The sequence below is a fragment of the Bactrocera dorsalis genome, chromosome 2, assembly GCF_023373825.1.
Source record: "Bactrocera dorsalis isolate Fly_Bdor chromosome 2, ASM2337382v1, whole genome shotgun sequence".
NCBI classification, from domain to species: Eukaryota; Metazoa; Arthropoda; class Insecta; order Diptera; family Tephritidae; genus Bactrocera; species Bactrocera dorsalis.
In genome coordinates, this window is record NC_064304.1 from 98,937,452 (window position 1) to 98,960,400 (window position 22,949).

The following is a 22,949-nucleotide window of genomic DNA, read 5'->3' on the forward strand; positions in this document are numbered from 1 at the left end:
CGGAAATGTTGTCTTCCAAAGCTGGAATAGTTGCTGGCTTATTTCTGTAGACTTTAGACTTGACGTAGCCCCACAAAAAATAGTCTAAAGGCGTTAAATCGCATGATCTTGGTGGCCAACTTACGGGTCCATTTCTTGAGATGAATTGTTGTCCGAAGTTTTCCCTCAAAATGGCCATAGAATCGCGAGCTGTGTGGCATGTAGCGCCATCTTGTTGAAACCACATGTCAACCAAGTTCAGTTCTTCCATTTTTGGCAACAAAAAGTTTGTTAGCATCGAAGGATAGCGATCGCCATTCACCGTAACGTTGCGTCCAACAGCATCTTTGAAAAAATACGGTCCAATGATTCCACCAGCGTACAAACCACACCAAACAGTGCATTTTTCGGGATGCATGGGCAGTTCTTGAACGGCTTCTGGTTGCTCTTCACCCCAAATGCGGCAATTTTGCTTATTTACGTAGCCATTCAACCAGAAATGAGCCTCATCGCTGAACAAAATTTGTCGATAAACACATTTCGAACCGAACACTGATTTTGGTAATAAAATTCAATGATTTGCAAGCGTTGCTCGTTAGTAAGTCTATTCATGATGAAATGTCAAAGCATACTGAGCATCTTTCTCTTTGACACCATGTCTGAAATCCCACGTGATCTGTCAAATACTAATGCATGAAAATCCTAACCTCAAAAAAATCACCCGTTACAAACATATTCATCTACACACACATATGTACATGTATTGATGTGTATAAGGCGGTGAATACTTAGTTGGTGCTTTACCTGTACTTAGATATAAATACATTTATACTTAGCTTTTATTATTTCGATGATATATTATTTTATAATGTTATATACATACACATATAATTATTTTTTATTTTTTGTTCCGTTTAATTTTTTTTATATTAATGCTTTTATTTATTTTTTTTTCTTTATAACACGCCCTTTTATTATTTATTTTTTTATTTTCCTTTTCATTTTAATTTGTAAATATCTTCATTTTACAAGTTGTTGTTTTTTTTTTTAATTTTTCATTCGATTATATTCTAAATATTAAAATTTATATTTAAACTTTAAAATCCAAACAGTCAAATTAATTTTATTTCCTATTTGTGTTGTTCCAATTCCAAATAAACAATTTATCTCACGCTATACAACCCTACCAGCAGCAGCTAGTAGTCTATGCTGGCAATGCCGCCTAGTTGTCATTTATTTTCAATTAGTTCTTCGTTGATTTTCTTATTTGTGGTGTTATCGTTTTTCGGAGAATGGCTGCATTTGGTAGAATTGCGAATCGAGTGTTAAATTTGGCACCAAATTTGCGACCATTACAAAGAAATCTTCACAAATTAAACAGTGCCAAAAGTGTGCCACAGAATTATACAAAATATTTAGTGCTTGTTGGTGGTGGTCTGACTGCGTTGATATGTACAAATTATCTCAAAAGCGAACGTTTAGACGCTGCTTTTCGCATGCGAAAGGTGAGTTATTGTGCGAGAAGAACATAGAAATATAAATTTTCATACGAATATATTTCATATATTCTAACGAAAGTTTTAAGTAATGCTAATTGGAATATAATAAAATTTTTGAAAATTCGATTGATTCATAGCAGAAGGTTTTTTGCGAAGGGCGTACGGGTGCAGGTGTGCTTATCTAGTCTATTTTTAGTTGCAAATTCCTTTTTTGACATTCATAACTTGTATGCTTCTTCTTTAAACAATGTCAGCTGTTTTTTGTTTTGGTCCATTTGTTAAGCGCCAATAAAAAACAACTACAATCTCAAGCAACTAGTAAGTAAGGGTTATTGCACTTTTTCAATGAACTTCATTTGCTATTTTGATTATAACAGGTATTTTTGGAATTCCATTTATGTGTCACATTCAAGTTCAATAGATTATAATTTGTCATCGGGCTAAGAAATTCTGATCTTATGTTTTTCGTCAGAGCTTATATAAATGATTTAATTTTATTATCGCAAAAATTGTATTTATATTCCCAGTATTTTTAAATTAATTTCACAAATAGTTGACATAGTCGTACATACATATATATATATGCATATACATACATATCGCAATATCATCAATAAAAGTCATTTAAGCAAATCATTTAGACAAATTAATAATTTTTTAACATAATTATTACTAATATATTTATATCCGTTAAAGCATGACATCATTTTAGAATACAATAGACAATGTCAAGTTTACAAATTGCTTTTAAAAGGCGCATTATACTCACCGAAGCCTTACCAATTTGTTCCGACCTGCAACAATTCAAAGCATATTGAATCGTATTGAATTTGTATGCCTGCCACCCAGAGTGTAAATTATGACGGCGCTTAATCCATGGCATCCCAATGTCAAAGCTGCCGGCGAAGAGACATGCAAACAATAGCACTCCCGCGAAGCGCAGTCAAAACAAAACTACATAACCAGACAATATAACACTTAGACGCCCACACAATATCGACAATCTAATTTATCCCTCGGGGCACACATTTTTATTTTGGACTACAACTGACAGTACAACAATGTCACAAATGCCACAACAAACCTGTAAACAAATGTAATCTGTAGGTAGACGCATGCAAGTGTTTATCTATTTATTATCAGGTATGCTACTCAAATTTGAATGCAATTAAATTTTGAATGATTTACAATTGAAGACAAAAGGCGGTGTCTAAATTGTTTGCCTGTCCTTTGCACAATGCATTAATACGCTTTAAAAAATCCTATGGTGGCCAAAAGCAAAAGGTGTCTTTCTGCTGTTGCCAACGACGATGATGAATACGCGTTTCTTGAATTGATTGTCGCGCCTGCCACCGTCAATTGCCACCTACAAAACAACCATAACCCAATATTGTGGCATAAATTACTTTTCATGTATGAATATGAATATGTAACATACACATACATACATGTGTAGATTAATGCCTCCTTGTATATGGTTGCGGAGTCGCCTCGCGTAGAGGATGATGTCACACAATTATTAAGAATTATTGTCAATAGTCTGTGGTAGGTGGGTCCCGATATGAACACAATTGTGCTTCAAGCAGTAATGAATGAATGAATTTCAAACATATCGATCTATCTAATAAAGAAAATAATAATTGTGATGTTAAAAAATTTAAATATGAATAAGCACACTTTGAACTCCCACGAGGGCTCCATGCCAGAGTGTATGGTCATTCCGGAATAAGTGTGCCGTGTTAATTTTTAAATAGATGTGGGGCTGTGGCGCGCATGTGTAACTGGTAAAAGGGCACGTGGTTGCGAGAGGGTTTTTAAGTATGTTGTTTTAATTTGAAATTAGACAATATTGTGTTATTTAAAAAATGTATCCAGAGCTTGATGGATTGCTGGTGTAGATTTTGCATAAATACAAAATATATTATATACATATATACATTTACTAAATTTATTTGCTTGAGGTGTGTTATTGCCTTCGAAATCGTTGGTAGCGTGAAATGCATACACAAGTTTTTCAGGTTGTTAACGCCAGATTTATTTATTACTGTTGTAAAATTTATGAAATTGATATTGACTGCTGTTTTATTGGAATCAATAACAATGATAATAACTTTAATGATGCCAATAAAGATTGAATGCGACAATATTCATTATATTTAAATGTGGGAAAATGACTAAGCTTTGTTTACTAACAGGAGTTGATAATAATAGCACAAAACCTTAAATAGTTTTTTACTCAAGGAGATATCTACGCTTTGGCATGGATTGTTGCCCAAAACAGTCCTACAATTAGTGGTCCATTGAGGACTCGTTCATATAGCTGTTAAACAAACTGAACAATCAAAATCAAGTTCGTGTATGAAAACTTCTTTAATTGTGCAGGGTATTCTAGATAATTTTTTTTTTGATCGAACCAAACCACTGGCACTGAAATTTTTTATTTCCTTAAACTTTTTTTTTCAATTAATATAAACCTTTTTCCCTACGTATCGCAGACACATTTGGTTGTGTAATCATCAACTGAGATACAAATCTCGCATATATTTCATTCAAGTATTACAACATCTTCATACACCTTCTTTAGAATTCGGCGATTAATTGCCAAGGTATATATTTAAAATTTATCACACAGTTCCTTGCACATTCATCAATTCAACACCGTACTCTGGTATATTTATATAAACGGTTAGCAAACTGCTTTAATACTTTCTTGTAAATATATTTTGCGTAAGCATGAAAAGTATAGAATTACCAATTTCGCCAGAACATTAATCAGCACGAGCGATAAACTGGTTGTGTGTAATGCGTATTATATGTAAGACATTTACGTTTACACTCCCTAGAAGTATTTATTTTTACCATATTTTATTTTTCTTTTGTTTATGTATAGAGCGAAGATGAAAATTTGCTTAAGAAATTGACGTCACGTGAGCGCCGCTTCATCAAGTTCGCATCGGTGGAATACCGCGGCCAATTGTATATGACACCGCAAGATTTCCTAGATTCTGTGGTTGAGCAGGAGCCAAGACGTAAGCGCAACATGTTGACAAAATTTGACAAACTATTAAAGATAAAATTGTGTTATAATTGCAGCTCGCCTGAAACGACGCATGCTGAGTGACCAAGACTTGCAGACCATAAAAGACAACACACCGCCCTTGAAGAAAGGCTCAAAAATGCTATTTCGCACACTAAGGGACAGAGGTAATATTTGCAGTAACTATTTTAGTGATAAAATCATTAATATAATTTTATATTATACTTATAAAGGTTTAAATTTACAGTTATGTATATTTTTAAGTGCTAAGTCTTTTCGCTAAAATTTCAGGCATTGTTTCGTACACAGAGTATCTTTTCCTGTTATCCGTTTTGACAAGTGAGTTATAAAATGTGTTTATTTTACAGCAAATAAATATACATATTAAACAAATTTTTCTTATAGAACCCATTTCTGGTTTTCGCATTGCATTTAATATGTTCGACACAGACGGCAATCAACGCGTTGAAAAGGATGAATTTCTAGTGGTAAGTGAATTGTGCTCGGTAAAAGTTTCGTGAATTATCTGGCAGTAAATGGTTTAAATAAAAGAATGCATTTTTGGCATATAAAAATATTTGGACAATTAAGCAATTTTTATTAAAATGTTGTGAACAATAAAATTATGAAAAAAAATGTTTAAATTTTATGTTTAATTTAGAAGACTGTAAAACACCTCAAATGATAATTTTTTACTAAATTTTACTCCAAAAATTTTAATTTAAAATATTAATTAATGTAAAGATATTAATTAATATAAAAATTATATTAAATGATATAAAATTTATTAATTTAATTAAAAATTGCATTCTCTTATTTAAACACATCAAAGTCGATCAACTTTTTCTGCTAACATTACTTTTTTTACAATAATTATATTAAATTTATGTTTCATTATATATATAATTTTATTTTTTATCTTCTATGACTTTGTTTTGCTTTGTATAAGTATATTTTTTTATTTTTCCTTTATTTTATGCAGATTTTGAGAATTTTGGGTGGTACTTTCAAGCAGTCTAAAGTCGACGAAGAAACGCGTAAGCTTGTAAGCATTTGTTTCCAAAATATATAACAAAACCTAACCTATGTTTTTATATAAAAATTATGTATAAGCGTAAAATTTGTTTATAAAAAGTGTGTAATTAGTAATTTCTCAAATTTTCGTTAGCCTGCGGTGGAAGCGTAATGAACTTCAAAATAATAGGTTAATTGCAGTTGCTTTTTATATCGCTAACAATTCCACATAAATATTAAATTAATTGTTTTATTTCTTACTCATAAATTTATTGGTTCAGTTGTTAAGTTTACTTTGGACTCAAGAAACTGCGGATGCAATATTTTTCAAAGCTACAAAAAAAGATGAAGAAAGCAAAGATGTAAGTCAAAAATGTAGGAAAGTTTATTCAACTATTATTTTGCTGTTCTGTTTTATCTTATCTCTCTCTCTCAATGATTTTGTTCAGTTGAAATTTATTTTGGAAAGTTATAGTTGAGTTACAATATGCTTACATACACATACATATAAGATATCCGCAATTTGGCTTCTGTATGAGACCCGCTCTAGCGCTCAGCGATAAAAATAAACCGCTTCACCTGTAAACACTGTTGATAGTCTAAGTAAAGTATACTATTTACTCAGGATGTTATCAATGAGCATGTATGTCGGCACTCAGCCGAATAGTTGCCGTAGTGCTGAAACTGATTTTTGTTTTTTAATTTCCACGCTTTACACGCTTTTTACTTTACATTTTACTTTAGCAATATTTTGTTGTGTGAAGTTAACATTATTGTTGTATTGTTATTTCATTTCTGAAATATTTTGTTGTTTGAAGTTAAAATTTTTGTTTTATTGTTATGTCATTTATGGCGTCGCATTCATATTTTTTGTGCCATTTTATTAATCGCATGATATTTGATTGTTTTTGTGCCAAAACTAACACGCTTACAACAGATGGAAAGCATTTTTAGTGGTGTCTGGAAGGATAAACGACGTTCTAAGGACGATAGCGATAAAAAGCAATTGAAAGATGAACCTGTAAAACGTGCGCAGGTAAGGTATTTGAGTGCGGGCAAAATAAAGTGGAGTGGGATAAATTGTCTGCTGTCTATAAATGATTTTAAATTGTGTTAAAAACTGCATTTAATTTATTGAAAATTTTCAGAGCTAGAAATGTGGTTATAATGTCGATATAACCAAAAGTTGTAGTTACTTTACATACATATAACATTTGAGACCTTATCCTAGGTATATGTATTTGTATTCTCATACGATTGATATAATTTTTTATTATTTTAATTATATACGAAAAAATATGGTTCTTCTAAAAATCGAATTTTTTGTATTAGTCACCATTTGATGAAAAAACCACTTTCAAAGATTTTCCCAAATTAAAAAAAATGTATAAATCGTGTAACAACATGTTTTGTGGCCACGCATTGTGGTTAATATTATTTACTCTGATCCAATTTTCGAAAATTAATTTTTGTTGAAGCGCTCAAGCATGATACTGTTGTTATTTAAACTAACCTAACTGTTTGAAAATACTTTTGTCTAAACATAACACCTAATTTTACATTTAAACTGTATTGAGCTTACTAATACCGTTAGATACATTTCCACAGGACGATTATATTGCTGACGATGAGGGCCTACAGCGCAAACATCGCATCGACACCACACTACAGATCCATTTGTTTGGCAAGAAGGGCAATCAGGACCTCAACTATGATGGCTTCTACAAATTCATGGACAATCTGCAGACAGAGGTGCTCGAATTAGAGTTTAATGAATTTTCCAAAGGCAATGTGGCGATCACCGAAAATGATTTTGCAAAAATCTTACTACGCTACACCTATTTGAATACGGAGGAATACGATGCATATTTGGAGCGTCTAATGGATCGCATTAAAGAGGAACGCGGCATAACGTTCGATGAGTTTCGTGACTTCTGCCGCTTCCTCAACAATTTGGAGGACTTTGCAATCGCTATGCGCATGTATACGCTGGCCGATCGCGCCATCTCACAAAGTACGCACACACACATGTATTTGAGGTTATTTGATTTCATAAAATTATTTCAATTTCAAATTTACTTTTCGCAGGTGAATTCTCGCGCGCTGTGAAAATATGCACTGGCTTCAGCCTTAGTAAACATTTGATTGATACGGTTTTTGCCATTTTTGATGACAATGGTGACGGTATGCTGTCCTACAGAGAGTTCATCGCCATCATGAAGGATCGTGTGCATCGTGGCTTCAAAGTAAGTCATTGGAAAGTACTTGAGTACGATCTGGCTAATGATGAATTTATCGAGGCTGACAGTCCGTTGTTTGCGGTGTGGCGTCAACGCGCCTGTCGCCGCTTAGATCATTTCAAGGATACCGAGTTATTCTCTTAAAATTTACTGATTATTATTTTTATTATCAAAAATTGAAAGCTTTCGAAATCAATTCAATTGTAAAGAGGCTTAGCAGTCCATTTGAGTTCTCTCTCATTTCTTAAGTGCCATAACATAGTTTGTTCAAAATATTTCTTAACACATTTTTATTTTTTTTTTACCAAAAGTGCATGTTGATTCGTTTATTTTTTGTGCTTACTTTTTGTTTATACACATTTTTTCATAATTACAATTTATACTTATTACTTTTAATGTAAAATTTGTGAAATCAGCATGCGCTTGCATATCTTGATCTACGTGAATTTGAAAGTGCCCATAGCAAAATCTTACATTTTTTATTGCATCAATAGCACACTTTTTCATCCAAAGTAAAACTAATTTTTATTCTCCAATATCTCATTACTCTGCGTATCATATCCTTAAATGTACAATTTTTATATGTAATTTGTTCAAAACCACTTCATATGCATATTTTACCATTCCATTTTATGTTTCGTATAAAAAATTAAATCTCTAAATTCCTTGCTGATTTGTTTAATTAACATTATAACATTATTATACTCATTTTTTAGTTTATATCATTTACATGCTTATTAATATTCATATACTTATTTTTAAATAAAAAACTAATAATTTGAAATATGATTTCATTGTTTTATTTGGCTTTTATGTTTGTTAATGTTTATACCTCTATTATATTTAAGTTATTTTAATATATTTTTTTTCAAACATTAACAGATTTACAACAAAAATGTATGATTTTTACAAAATTTGCTTATTTTTAACCACACCTCCAATACTATAAATACATATACAACATAAGACATATAAAACTTGACTCAAATAGTTTTGGGCGGTTCAGCTCTTAATTTATGGATGAATTTATTTATGGAAGAATTTCTCGTGTATATGCTTCGGTAGCTTCAAAGTTGAGTAAAATAACTTTTAGATGGTCTAACTACTTTTGAAACACGAATGTAAAAAGCAGAAAAAAATGTTTTAGGAAGCTATACTTTCGCCGGAACTGGTGATATCGCTGTCATTCAAATTAATCAAACAAAATCAAGTTTTGCTTGGAGAGCTTTGAAGAGATATTTGCACGGAATTAACTTATAGGTTATTGTTCAAGCGAACGATATAATCTCCGAAAAAAAAATGTTTAAATCGGACCGCTCCTGTTTTATTTCCGAAGGGCTAGGTTAACGTTTCTTCCGGTTTGATATATAATTATTATAAAATATTGTAACTTTTTTTTTTGTAATTTTTATTAAAATACGAAAATGTCGGTAAAAAATTATATGAGCTACTACAATCGTTATCTAGCAAAGATTTCTAATCAAAAAGATGAAATTGTTTGTCTGGATACTTCTTAGTTTGAATAAAAAAAATATTTTTTTTTCTATAAGCTTTATCAGTGCTATCTTTCAAAATAACCACAAGTTCCTAAACTGTCTAAAATGTTTTATATGACACCTATGTACATGTATGTGGGGAAATCCACAACATTTGGTTTATTGATTGGTTGGTTGAAAAGGGAGGCACATGAGTAGCAGACCGCACTTAAGTCTTCATTAGGCCCATGTTGTTATTGTTTTAGCGGCTAAATTCTGCCGAGTTCACAGTCCCTGACCAGTTAAAAAATTCGGGTCCGTTCTGGTTACGTAGACCCAGCAACTCAGTGGATTTGCTAAAAAACCCTGATACTTTCTCAACTCAGCTGCCCAATGTCTCTTAAGTTGTAGCATTGAGAACCGTAGAATATGTGCGTCCATCCGGCTGAAGTCTGAGCATTCGCATAGATAATGCGACTCATCAACCTCTGCCGCATCCACTTTTTCATTTTCTGCAAGGTTTTTAAGCGTATATATATATATATATATATATATATATTTATGCGTTAATATATAGGTATAAGAGCTGTCAAACCTTTTCCTTTCTTTAGCTTATTCCGTTTTTCGAGAAAATAAATAAATAATAAATGTACTCTTTTCTTTGCAGTCCAACGCCAAATCGGAGGGCTGGGACGCTTTCCGGCACTGTGTGAAGCACGAAATGAAGCACGCCGAATCGAAGTAAAGCGAAAGAAATAATAGTAGTTTTCTTCGATATGCTTTTTGTTTGAACGAACGAAAAGCTCGACAACGAAAAAAGTCCAAACGCGTTTCTTTATATAACAGTCGTGAAAATACTAGCAAACAAAAGATACCAAATATGTTACGAAATAATAGCAAACATTTTTTTATTAATAATTAATTACAAACAAATTAATAATTGCAAAAAATAATAATTAACTAAAAAAAAAATCAATTATTAATTTTAAAAAAATTAATTATTTATTAAAAAATAATAATTAATTACAGAAAAATTAATTATTAATTACAAATTAAATTCAAACAACTGCATATACGCTACAAAAAAACTATAGTTATAGAAAACAAGATTTCGAATATGAAAAATATTTATTAAAACTGCATTAAAAGCCGCGTGCTGTAGGCAAGCCAAAGTTAGCTAGCAAATTATGTATTATTTATATATTTGTAAATAACTGCATTTACATATATGTATGTATATAAATCTGTGTTTATTATTATTTTTTATTTAAAATTTCAGTAATTTTCAAGCAAATTGACTTTTTGCAAATGCAAAATTATTATTTTCGTGTGTAGTAAATTATTTTATGTATCACTTACATTTTTATATGTATGTACGTATAAACTTATTTATTAAATCGCCATGTTATGTTTGTGAGTTTGTTTAATTGTTGCCAATTGTATTTTTGTTGACTAATTTTAGTTAATTTTTCTTTGCTAATATTATTTGTTAAATGTTGAACGCAGTGCAGGCACTCGACTGCTTAACGCTATACAAACAAACAATACATACATAAATACTTAAATGTATGTGCTAATGAGCGTTTAAGTACAGTTAATTGTTACCAACAAAAAAAGAAAAGATCATAAACAAATAAAAACGTGATAATAAAAAGCTATAATTTGGTTTCTTTTAACTAAACTTTAATATTTATTTGCGGAAAAAAATTAAAGGTAGTAGTAGATACGCAGATACAGTTAGATATTTGGTTACAATTGTCAGGAATAAATTTTTTATCAACTTAGGCTAATTATAAAGTAATAATGAAATATCATGTCACATAAAAGTGCATTTACAAGTGCATGCATACACAAATAACGGTATATTTACATAGTTTATTTATTTATTTTTATTTATGTCTTACTAAGTTTAATTGCAAGCGCTGAAATAAAACAATTTATCAACAAAGTACAATAGTTCGACTTAATTAGTACAATTGTTTTGATTAAATGTAAAAGAATTTAGAAAAAAAATGGAATTTGGTAAGTTTGAGTGCAAAATTTGCAAGAGAACATAGTTATATACACGTATGCATTATTTATGCTATATATCATCAACTAAAATGCAAAACAACGTATCATCCAAACAAAATTTTAATATCGTTGTCAGATATAATAAATTTTATAACGAAAACTATAATTTTGTGTCAGCATGAGTGTATGATAACCAATATCTAGCCATTTTATAACCAAAACTCAAAGTTTTCTATTATATCGTTTTTTCCTTGGCCTGTAAACTTATGAAAAGTGATGTTACGTTATTTTGCATATTAGGTGACGATATATATATACATAAATTTATATATATAAATGTATATGAAAGCATAATACACATTTATAATGTTTCTCTTTGAACGCTTGCAATTGAAAACGCTTAAACAGTAAGCACTTATTTATTATAAATTTCTTAAGTTTAACAATAAATGTTATCACAGACAAATTACGTGCATTTGACAGACACCTTTTCTGACAACAAAACAACAACATTTTTGCAGTCTACAGTAGAGCGGAGTATTTGCTGTCGATTGTAGTAAAATATTAGCTCAGAAAATATATGCAAATATTTGCGCAATTGATAAGCATCGCTCGATGTACCGCGCTGGCAATAAAAAGGCTGCAGTGCGGAATAAATATTTTTTTTATAGATAAGCAGATTCTCGTATTTGTTGTGTTTTGTTTGAAAGCTATAAATTATTTTTCATTTATAATTATTTTCATGCAATAATAGCTTTTTCGCTCAACTGTAGACTGGATATGCTGCATTTTATATTTCATAATATGATTTTTTTTCACTTTCTCCACAAAAATTTCCACATAAAGTGATAATATTCTTTCGTAATTGGAATAAAGAAATTGTATACAATTAATATTTCAATAATTACACAAAATAAATTTTTGCTAGCCTATTTAAGTGCATTAAAATAAAAGAATATTAATTAATGGAGAAGGTAATCTATTTGCGACTGCACTAAGCATGCGCAAATGTTTAAAACGGAAAACTGAAAGAAAAACTATAAAAACGACTTCAACAGCAAACGCTTGAAGCTCAAATTAAGCTTAAAATGTTTAAAACATTTTTTTTGCAGTTTATAAACAAATTAGTACGATTTGTAAATCCAAGAAATATTTTCTGCAAACATATTTATAAATATTATACATCTATTAAAGCCTATCAAATTTACTTTTACAATTTCTAATACGTTTTTAAATTTGCAACATTTGAAATTCATATTTAATACGCAATTCCGCAGCAAACCAACAGTTATCAACCGTAGAGACGCGTTGTTTCAAAGTAGAAAGTCTGATTTGCCATTGCACTCCACCAGGAGAACGCTGCACTGTTCTCCAACTGCTCAACATAACATTATTTGTAGTAAAAATTACACAAATATTACAATAACTTATAAATTTAGACTAAATACTCGCTAAAAGTTTACTTAAAAATAGTATTACTCGCAATTCTTAAATATTACGGTATTATTTTACTACTCTTATTCACTCCTCAGTGGCCTGTTTGCCAGGCAATGTCCATGTGATGCTCTTCTCTTTATTACCACCGTTATTCGCGTTGGTATTAGCGTTCGCGTTTACATTGCCGTAATTACGGTTCGTTGATTTGCCGTAGTTTCGTCGAAATTTGAAGTTAGCAAATACATCACGCCTATTGCCATTGCCTGCCTCATCTTCACCCTCCGCCGTCGCTGTGGCAACAGGCGTCGACAATTCCAAATTTCTTTGCAAACCCACACCAGTTAACTCCGCATCTGAGGTTTTGCGGAAATTATAAATACCCTTTCGTTGTTTTAATTGTTGCTGCTTTTCGGGCGTGCGCGGCAGCCGTTTCGGACTGGCGCTGCCATCTTTGTTTTGTTTTAATAAATGCTTGGGGTCGTTTTGTAGTGATGGAAAGAGATTTTCATCCGCATCAAAATACCACGGACGACTGAAGTGGTAATCGGCATTATAATAGTGCCTGAAGATGGGCTCCTCGGCGCATATGCTAAACGCATGATAGGCGTGTGATATCAACTCAGGAAATTTATTAATCCAATAGTTCGTGAAATCGTTCGGTATGCAGCCCAGCTTCTGCTGCACTTCCGGCGCCAACTCGTGATAATGATGTTTCTGACGTACCAAAAAAATACAAATTTAGGTTGTAATCAAACGTAATGGGAAAAATTGCATTGAACTCACTTTATTGCGCAGCGCGCGTAAGAGGTCACGCACACTGGCACCCATGTAGCCGCGATATTTGCGCAGATCTTCCGTTATGAGCGGATCAACGTGTGCGTTCCAATCCCCGCGCACAATGCAGCGACCATTCTTCTCCAGCGACTTCAATGGCTCCACATGGAATTGTAGTTTTTCAACGCGATCGCTGACGTCCTGTAGGAAAGCCAAAATCTTCTGATTATTCCAAAAGACTGGATGTGCGCTTATACAGCGCGCGAGCGGTCGACTTTGCGCATCTTTATGTATCATATCTGCTATCAGCTGTTCGGCAAGTATCTATAAAAGGCAAGCAGCAAACAACGACTTTGATATCTTCTAATAAAACATAAAAAATTGGTGCACTTACAAACTTGCTAGCCTCCTCTGGCACGTTAGCCTCATCATCTGTGTCCACTTTAAGTTTAAACAAATTATATTCATGTGTTAGTATGTTATGCTGTCGCTTGAGCGCATCACCAAACGCATGATGGCCAGTGGAAAGCACATAATAGTAGACGCAGCCAAGTGAAAAAATGTCCACAGCGGTTGTCTGCACAATAGAAAGCAAATGTGTGCAGTTAATTTCAATTCACATACTCCAAAAATCCACACAGCAGCAGCATCACTTCAACTTACCGTGCGCTGACCGCGCATCATTTCTGGCGCAATCCAACCGTCAGTGCCGGTCACGCCGGAGCGTCGTGAAAAACTGGTCTTGCCAAAATTCAACTTCTTGCATAAACCGAAATCGGATATCATCACACGCACGGTGCCACTAACATCGGGCAGTGAAAGTAACACGTTTTGTGGCTTAATATCCCGATGCACTGCCAACAAAGAAAATATATATTTTATTAGTTAGCCCGTTAGCTTCATGCTGTTACCAAAATTATGTCACTCACCGATATTCAATGAATGCAAGTGACTGAGGCCGGCTGCCGCTTGGCGCAATACCTCCCACACGTTGATTTGCATGCGCAAATCAGCGCTGCGTTCACCCTCTGTATAATCTTGCAACGTGGCCGCGCAAAGCTCTACCGCTATATAGCGAAATTGGCGATCTTGTTCGGTACAAAAGTATCGCACCACATTCTCGTGCGCATCACTCTCGCGCAGCAAGGCCACTTCACGGTCAGCAAATGTGAAACATTCGGGCAGCAGCCGTTTCACCGCCACAGAGCGTTCCTCAAATGTGCCTCGAAACACAAATGTACCCTCGCAACCTTTACCCAGCACTTCGTTCGAGTTGAAAGATATTTTTCCAACACGTATATTACCATCGCCCAAATCGATGAGATCCAATGCATTCATATTACTGCTGCCGCTGCTACTCTTATTGGAGGACGAGTACGTTTTCGAGCCGTTTTCACTCTGATTCTTCAACTCACGCATAGTGCTGCACATATACCAGAACATGGCGACCATAGCCAAGACCAAAACAATGAGAATCTGATGCACTTTTCCACTCGGATGTTCCATGAACCACTCATTGATGAATTTCTGTATTTTATTACTATTCGCCAAAATGATCCTTTTTGTCTTATTAAAAGCATTTGTCGACTCTATTTTCATTTCAATTACGGGATCAGTTTGTACACCAATTTCGGCTGAGTTCTTTTCATTATTCGAACCTGTGATTATGCTATAGCCATTTGAGCCCATTGTAGTGACATCGGGAAAATGATTGATGGTGGCTAAGCCTTGATTGTTGTCATCTTTCGACGGCGAGGGCGATATTTGCAAATTACTGTCTGTCGGCATGTTGTAATGGCCGAGCACAATGCCAGCATTTTGGCGTATCACATCATCGATATATACCATTTTAGGGTCTGATTCCTCTGCGGAATTAGGGCCATCCAACAATTTTATTGGAGGGTTTGCCGAAATGCGTGGTGTCTCCTTATCCACCAGCGAAGGTAAAGCATATAAGCCATGACTGTGCTCACCCACGTAAAGCGATTGACTGCGAATTCAAAGAAGTACATGTATAAATATAATTCATTGATATTATTATAAATATTGCACTTGTTTGAGCTTACAACAACTTTACGGTGTTCACATTGCCGGTTTTGGACTCCTCTATAATGGATTCGAAAGCCTCATCGGATACGGTAGTAAAGGGCACGCTTAACAAACCTTCCGAGCCGAGTAGAAATGCAGCTACCACTGGACTTGTTAAATCGCGCTTCCACAAAAATTTGCCATTCTTTCTATCTAAAGTTACGATATTGCCGTTCGATGTGGTGGTTAAATGCAGATACTCTAATGATTATAAAAAAAATATATATTATATGAAGACATACTTCTTCACGTCCCACTCAACTCACCATACTCCTTCGATATATCCGGCGTCATTGTGTGTGCACTATAATCGTAGAAGGTGATATTCCAGGGTTTAACATTTTTCCCCTTGGCCAAACTATCGTACATCATAACGGTGTACTGCGTACGTCCCAAGTAAATTGAACGCGATGTGCTATGTGTAGCCTTATTCTTACTTTCCTCGTTTTGTTCTGTAGCTTCAGCGGTATCCATTCCGAAACCCATAACAGTCTCGCGTTTACCCGATTTTGGATCAACCGCGAACCAAGTGTCGCTTTTCTTTCCCGAATATAATATGCCATCGGACGAACGGCAGGGCGCGCTAGCCACCAGTTGTGGTATAGTGTAGGGCAATTTCTTCAAGTTGCCCATATCGCTAAGCTGATAAATGCTGCCATCACGTGGATCTGGCAAATATTGTGGCACCTCCACATTTTGTTCCTGATCGGCGCGTACCGGCGGTTCTTTGGAAAAATAAATAAATTGCAACATAAATTTACAAATACAAGCATTTATGTACCTTCTCTAGAAAAATAAAACCTATGTATATACATATTCTTCAAAATTAAATACTTCCTTTATATCACATAATGTTGACAATTGTATGTTAAAAAATCACAATAAAATTCCAGGCGGAAAATTGCAATTTTTATAAGTCATTCTATTCTGAGTTATACTTTATCATATAATCATTATAAATAATGGCATATTATTTATAATTATATAACATTAATTTTGTACATAGATAATTCTTCAAAAATAAATATATGCCATTGATGAGTCTGATTCCACATTTGAAGTTTAAAGTTCATTGCCTGATTTTGCAAAATAACACTAACTATAAGTAACGGGTGATTTTTTTGAGGTTAGGATTTTCATGCATTAGTATTTGACAGATCACGTGGGATTTCAGACATGGTGTCAAAGAGAAAGATGCTCAGTATGCTTTGACATTTCATCATGAATAGACTTACTAACGAGCAACGCTTGCAAATCATTGAATTTTATTACCAAAATCAGTGTTCGGTTCGAAATGTGTTTCGCGCGCGTGTTTTGTTCAGCGATGAGGCTCATTTCTGGTTGAATGGCTACGTAAATAAGCAAAATTGCCGCATTTGGGGTGAAGAGCAACCAGAAGCCGTTCAAGAACTGCCCATGCATCCCGAAAAATGCACTGTTTGGTGTGGTTTGTACGCTGGTGGAATCATTGGACCGTATTTTTTCAAAGATGCTGTTGGACGCAACGTTACGGTGAATGGCGATCGCTATCGTTCGATGCTAACAAACTTTTTGTTGCCAAAAATGGAAGAACTGAACTTGGTTGACATGTGGTTTCAACAAGATGGCGCTACATGCCACACAGCTCGCGATTCTATGGCCATTTTGAGGGAAAACTTCGGACAACAATTCATCTCAAGAAATGGACCCGTAAGTTGGCCACCAAGATCATGCGATTTAACGCCTTTAGACTATTTTTTGTGGGGCTACGTCAAGTCTAAAGTCTACAGAAATAAGCCAGCAACTATTCCAGCTTTGGAAGACAACATTTCCGAAGAAATTCGGGCTATTCCGGCCGAAATGCTCGAAAAAGTTGCCCAAAATTGGACTTTCCGAATGGACCACCTAAGACGCAGCCGCGGTCAACATTTAAATGAAATTATCTTCAAAAAGTAAATGTCATGAACCAATCTAACGTTTCAAATAAAGAACCGATGAGATTTTGCAAATTTTATGCGTTTTTTTTTTTTTAAAGTTATCAAGCTCTTAAAAAATCACCCTATATATACTTAGCTAGCATCCATTTTGTTTCTACAACAACAATAAAACCAAAACAACATCTAATTAGCAACTAAACAACTACGAACACAACTAGGCGAGATATTGTATTAGTCATTCATTTCTTACTATACGAAAATTCTAATTTTTATAACGAGCAAAGTTTAAAATTTGACGGTGAAATGTATTATAATGTATGTAGATATGTATGAACATATAGACAACTCCATAAGTGTTCAATTGGAGCTAACATATGTATGATTTTTGCCACGCAGCTTGATACGGTCAATGAAAATGTCGGTTATAATCGTGCGATACACATTTAAACGCGACGCACAATGTACTTATATATACACCTCACTACAAAAGTACATGCAACCGCATAGTAATTTGTTGATATAATATTTAGAAGTTCGTGTCCCCACACATATTTCTAATAATTATATTTTCTTGTCTTTGTAGAACACAGTACAAATCAACCAAAACAGTCAATAAAAATCTCAAAGAGTAATAAATTTTCAAAATGTATTTACCAACAAATGCTAGCACACGAAATTTCAATTCCTAAAGATAAATGTCTATGCCGGCACAAAATGTTTGTTTTTACCCTTTGTTTTGTGCTTACACTTAAATGATTAACTTGTTTGATTTTGTTTTCACCTACACATACACATTTTTGTCGACACAGTCTATTGTGAGTTTATCAACGCTTTCAAAACAATTTATGCTGAAGTGTATGGGGTGTGGATTACTCTTATCAGTACTTTGATACAATGTTCCACATCGGCAATAATTAAACAAATTGAAATAAACTTCTACACAAGGTTCTTACACGTATACATTTTCAAATGACTTAAAAGTGGGAAAAGCATGGCATGATTTCATTATTTAGTGGATGCATAATTGTAAACATCTGGGGGTTATGTACATACATATATGTATATAGCACTTTCGTATCAACTTACGATAAAATAAAAATAATAATTAAAAAATCTGTTTTCTGCGTTTGTGATTAGGCTGCTGAAAAACATATGACATTTTTGTCATAGCGAAAATATGCATGGAACAGAGCAAATGCACAACTTTTCTACAAATAAAATTACGTACATACATACATAAAACCTACAAAATGTATATAAAACCGTAATTATACAAAAGGAATTTAGTTTCATAATCTCTATACCTTATGCACTTCGCTTTTAGGGAGGAATATACAGATTGTTAAGCGTGCTGCAAGTTACTAGCTATTGGTTATAAAAAGTGAGAATTGCATATACAAACGTATATTAATAAAAAAGTGTGGTTGAAAGTCCTTAAACTTAAATTAATCAGTATGACGCGCCTAAATGTTTTTAATTGTGGGAATATAACAGCTGACCATGGCGTGTACGAAAATCTATAATTAAGTCAACTATATATAGTAAAATATCACTGAACTCGTTGACATACATATTTAAAATCCTTTTTTACAACTACAAGAAAATTTTTTTTAAAATCAACTAAAAAAATATTAAAATGTTACAAAGCGACACTGGTAATTACCGTCTGCTATGGTCCAACGAATTTCACTTGTTATTGGATCAATTGCCGTTAATCCGCCCCCTAATGTCGAGAAAACCATTAACGTTTCTTCATCTCGGGCCAGATCAGTGCACGCCTATTGGATGACAATAGAAAGATAGTACATGCATTTTATTAAGTTATACTAATCCATGGCGCCACTGCATAAATCTATTTTTCAAGTCATCATCATAAGAACCACTTACCTCTCTCATACGATATGCGCGTAATTGGTCGGATGCGACATTATCCTTTGCGGTAATATTACGATTGTCATTTTCTTGAGTTAAATTTTGTGCATTTGTTACAACATTTATTTTACTTTTAACTGGTGTTTTTGCCGACACCGCGGCTGATGCAATCAAAACACACAATCCGAAACAAACTGCGACGTTCCACCACGACCGCGACATCACCAACCACCGACACTTCATTTTCTTTTCCATAAATTTACTCTATTTTCCACACTTTTTAGACTTTGTTACTTTCATCACTGTTTTAATAAATATTTTGTGCATGTAATTAACAATACATTTTCCGTATTTTAATCACGTTTTATTTAATTTGCCACGGCATATATTTCCTCAGAAGTTAAAAAATCTAGAAAAATTCGCCATTGTTGAACTCCAATTGAAATTGTCAAATAAACTGAAAGAGGAACATAAGAAGAAACGATACGGAAAGAATCATAAAGAAATAGTGTTGCTGTGTCGCATAAAATGAAGACATAATTCACACTCAATTCTCTAAATACTCAGGCAGGAGAAGTAAAATTTGTTAGTATTAATTAATGTCTTTGCAAAATTTAATATCCAGAAATTCAGACACAAACTTAAATTTTGAGTATAAATTATTGTGTCACGAAAGTACATGTTTAACTATGTACATATTCTAAACAAACTATTTTAATACAACTCTATAGTTGACCAGTGTTGAACATCGTTTTACCGGTTTTCTTTTCTACTTCGCGTTAGTTTAATTTTTAAACTTTATCAAATTCGACGTAGTTCTTTGTTGTGAAAATATATTTTTATTATTCTGCTAGTGGGTATGTTATCTAATCTAATATTATTTGCTTGTGCACACATGATAGTTAAATTTATATAGCATCATAAAAGAATCGAAGCAATTGTAGGATTCCCCTACTTAACATTTTTGTATTCCTTAGGTGCATCAGCAATGAAAAACGCAATTCATGTTGCCCTATTCGGCCTCATAGCTTTATCACTTTTTAAGGAGGGCGATGCAAAAAAATTGAAGTTTGCAAGAAGTTTTATAAATCCATATCCCCGATTCCAGGAATATAGTGATGGAGGCGATCCTGGTGAACCACTTTATCTAACTCCACTTATACATGATCCAAAAATACCCAACGACCAAGTTCGGCAAAAAGCAGCAGTCGTTGGCAGTCAATTCCACAAAGTGGAAAGCTACTCCGGTTATTTAACAGTGGATGCGGCACGCAAATCAAATATGTTCTTTTGGTATTTCCCCGCAGAGGAATATCCTGATTATGCTCCCGTAGTTTTATGGTTGCAAGGAGGACCGGGTGCATCTTCGTTATTTGGTTTATTTGTAGAAAATGGACCCTTTGAGTTTGACTCACACGGACATCTACAAAAACGCAATTATACTTGGAGTCGCTCGCATAATCTTATTTATATTGATAATCCCGTTGGGACCGGTTTTAGCTTTACAGGCAGCGATGATGGCTACGCTCGCAATGAAAAAGATGTCGGACGTAACCTACACGAGGCCGTAATGCAGTTATACGAACTTTTTGAGTGGTCAAATTCTACTGGCTTTTGGATAACGGGTGAATCTTATGCAGGGAAATATGTACCAGCACTGGCTTATCATATTCACTTGATGCAAAATGCAGTGGACACGCGCGTTTATATCCCGCTAAAAGGTTTAGCCATTGGTAATGGACTCTCTGATCCTTTGCATCAACTCAAATATGGTGATTACTTATATCAGTTGGGTTTAATCGATGATCACGGTTTGAACCGCTTCCATATTGAGGAAGAGAAAGGTAAAAAATGTATAGAACAACACGACATGGATTGTGCCTTTGAGGTATTTGATGGTCTTATCAATGGTGACCTTACCAATGGATCTGTTTTTCATAACCTTACTGGATATAACTATTACTACAACTATTTAAAAACTGACAGCGACTTGCCGAATGATCTGCTTGGAAACTTTATTCAGTCGTCAGCAACACGCCGAGCCATTCACGTAGGCAATAAGACATTCCATGATTTAGATAAAGAAAATAAAGTGGAGAAGTTTTTAAAAAAAGATGTAATGGACACGGTAGCACCATGGATAGCAGAACTTTTAAAGGACTATATTGTTTGTATTTATAGTGGACAGCTTGATATAATTGTGGCATATCCTTTGACACGTAATTACTTGATGCACCTTAAGTTCGCAGATGCCGATAAATACAAAATTGCAGACCGCAAAGTCTGGCAGGTGGACGGCGAAATTGCAGGATATGCCAAACATGCCGGTCATTTGATTGAAATATTGGTGCGCAATGCTGGGCATATGGCACCTGGTGATCAACCGAAGTGGCTGGAATGGATGATTCATCATTTAACGCACTACAAAAAAGTAGTATAAATTTTTATAATGGGTGCTCACAAATTCGCACATAAATACTTATAAATATTTTTTAAAAATTATAAAATAATTATTTTATAACTTTATTCATCCAAAGAATTTGAATTGTTAACAATATTAAATAATAAAGAAAGATTAACCAAAATTCATCTGGTTTTTGTTGTCACCTCTTTTACTGCATCTATTCCCTTATATTGACGTGCCACTAAAAAGAGCTCAGCAGAATCTGATCGACTTGACTCTGGTTTTACACGTTTAACGTGCTCGTAAAATCGTCCAAGATCATTTTCTAGCTTGGATATATCGCCATTCGCCCACAACTTGACTACTAAATGTGCGTTTATAGCAGACATTGCCAATGCAAAGCGCAGCACCGAATAACATAAGCCCATTATATTCTCCTGGTCTAACATGCGTACTCCCGTTGCATTAGGTGCCATATCTGAGAGCACACAATTCACTTGTCGGTCTGCCAATGCCTCCCGAAGACGCTGTTGTGCTATGGCGGTTGTGAAATCCATGCCTCCGAAAATAGTAGCACCCTTTAAATACGCATTGAATAGTTAAAATCAAGGTGTGTTATAACAAAATGCTTACCGGCACTGCATGAAAATGTAACAAATCAATGCTAAAAACTGCACCTTTCTTATTACCCTCTTTGGTGCCATTGGCGTTAGTACGATCAACCGCTACTTGCGTCCAACTTCCGGGTGCTGCTCCACAATCAAGCACAGTATCACCTGGTTTAAGTATTTTAAATCTATCATCTATTTCTATGAGTTTGAAAGCGCTGCGGCAACGAAGATTCATCATTTTAGCTTTCTCCACATATGGATCTGCTAGTTGTCGTGTCAGCCATTCTTGTGAACTTTTACTTCTCCCCTTAAGATTACGTGGTATTTGTTTGGCCAAGCAGTTTTGTGTGCTGATAACTCGTATAAAAGATTTCGTTGATATACTTGTATTCATTGTTATTCAATGTTAAAAAACCGAACAAAAAGTACAAACAGCTGATATTGTTTACAATACGATGTGTAGTAATTAAATAAGTATGCTAGTGGAACGCAGTTAGAAGAAAACAACAGGTAACGTGAAATCTAATTTTATTAAAAACAATTTTAGTACATAAATATAATTGCTGCTCTTTAAGTTTTTAGTTTGTGGC

The 22,949-nt window shown here is 34.0% G+C and overlaps 4 protein-coding genes across 10 annotated transcripts; 2 read left to right on the forward strand and 2 right to left on the reverse strand.

Annotated features, from left to right (window-relative positions):
- Window positions 1-1,222: 1,222 nt before the first annotated feature.
- Window positions 1,223-10,821, forward strand: LOC105231588 (calcium uptake protein 3, mitochondrial). 6 transcript variants are annotated; one of them, XM_011212972.4, is made up of 11 exons: window positions 1,223-1,484; window positions 4,369-4,507; window positions 4,572-4,682; window positions 4,807-4,854; window positions 4,921-5,003; window positions 5,498-5,560; window positions 5,811-5,891; window positions 6,467-6,565; window positions 7,138-7,543; window positions 7,618-7,775; window positions 9,912-10,821. In XM_011212972.4, the coding sequence occupies exons 1-11, from the start codon at window positions 1,272-1,274 to the stop codon at window positions 9,987-9,989; spliced, it is 1,479 nt and encodes a 492-aa protein (XP_011211274.2). In that variant the 5' UTR covers window positions 1,223-1,271; the 3' UTR covers window positions 9,990-10,821. The 6 variants fall into 6 exon arrangements, with proteins under 6 accessions (XP_011211274.2, XP_049304479.1, XP_019847822.2 ...); XM_049448522.1 differs by lacking the exon at window positions 9,912-10,821 and having other exon boundaries at window positions 7,618-8,913; XM_019992263.3 differs by lacking the exons at window positions 6,467-6,565; window positions 9,912-10,821 and having other exon boundaries at window positions 7,618-8,913.
- An 84-nt stretch (window positions 10,822-10,905) lies between these two features.
- LOC105231585 (serine/threonine-protein kinase/endoribonuclease IRE1) lies at window positions 10,906-19,796 on the reverse strand. Its single transcript, XM_011212967.4, has 9 exons — window positions 19,360-19,796; window positions 19,136-19,250; window positions 15,823-16,281; window positions 15,535-15,757; window positions 14,398-15,458; window positions 14,132-14,322; window positions 13,863-14,045; window positions 13,478-13,792; window positions 10,906-13,408 (listed from the first exon to the last, which is right to left on the reverse strand). Exons 1-9 carry the CDS (start codon window positions 19,597-19,599, stop codon window positions 12,779-12,781), a joined length of 3,417 nt encoding a protein of 1,138 aa, XP_011211269.2. The 5' UTR covers window positions 19,600-19,796; the 3' UTR covers window positions 10,906-12,778.
- Window positions 18,763-21,929, forward strand: LOC105231586 (venom serine carboxypeptidase). 2 transcript variants are annotated; one of them, XM_011212969.3, is made up of 2 exons: window positions 18,763-18,853; window positions 20,322-21,929. In XM_011212969.3, exon 2 carries the CDS (start codon window positions 20,333-20,335, stop codon window positions 21,782-21,784), a length of 1,452 nt encoding a protein of 483 aa, XP_011211271.2. In that variant the 5' UTR covers window positions 18,763-18,853; window positions 20,322-20,332; the 3' UTR covers window positions 21,785-21,929. The 2 variants fall into 2 exon arrangements, with proteins under 2 accessions (XP_011211271.2, XP_011211270.2); XM_011212968.4 differs by lacking the exon at window positions 18,763-18,853 and adding an exon at window positions 20,045-20,201.
- On the reverse strand, window positions 21,831-22,828 carry LOC105231587 (rRNA methyltransferase 2, mitochondrial). The gene is made up of 2 exons (XM_011212970.3): window positions 22,382-22,828; window positions 21,831-22,326 (listed from the first exon to the last, which is right to left on the reverse strand). The coding sequence occupies exons 1-2, from the start codon at window positions 22,751-22,753 to the stop codon at window positions 21,931-21,933; spliced, it is 768 nt and encodes a 255-aa protein (XP_011211272.2). The 5' UTR covers window positions 22,754-22,828; the 3' UTR covers window positions 21,831-21,930.
- Window positions 22,829-22,949: the final 121 nt, after the last annotated feature.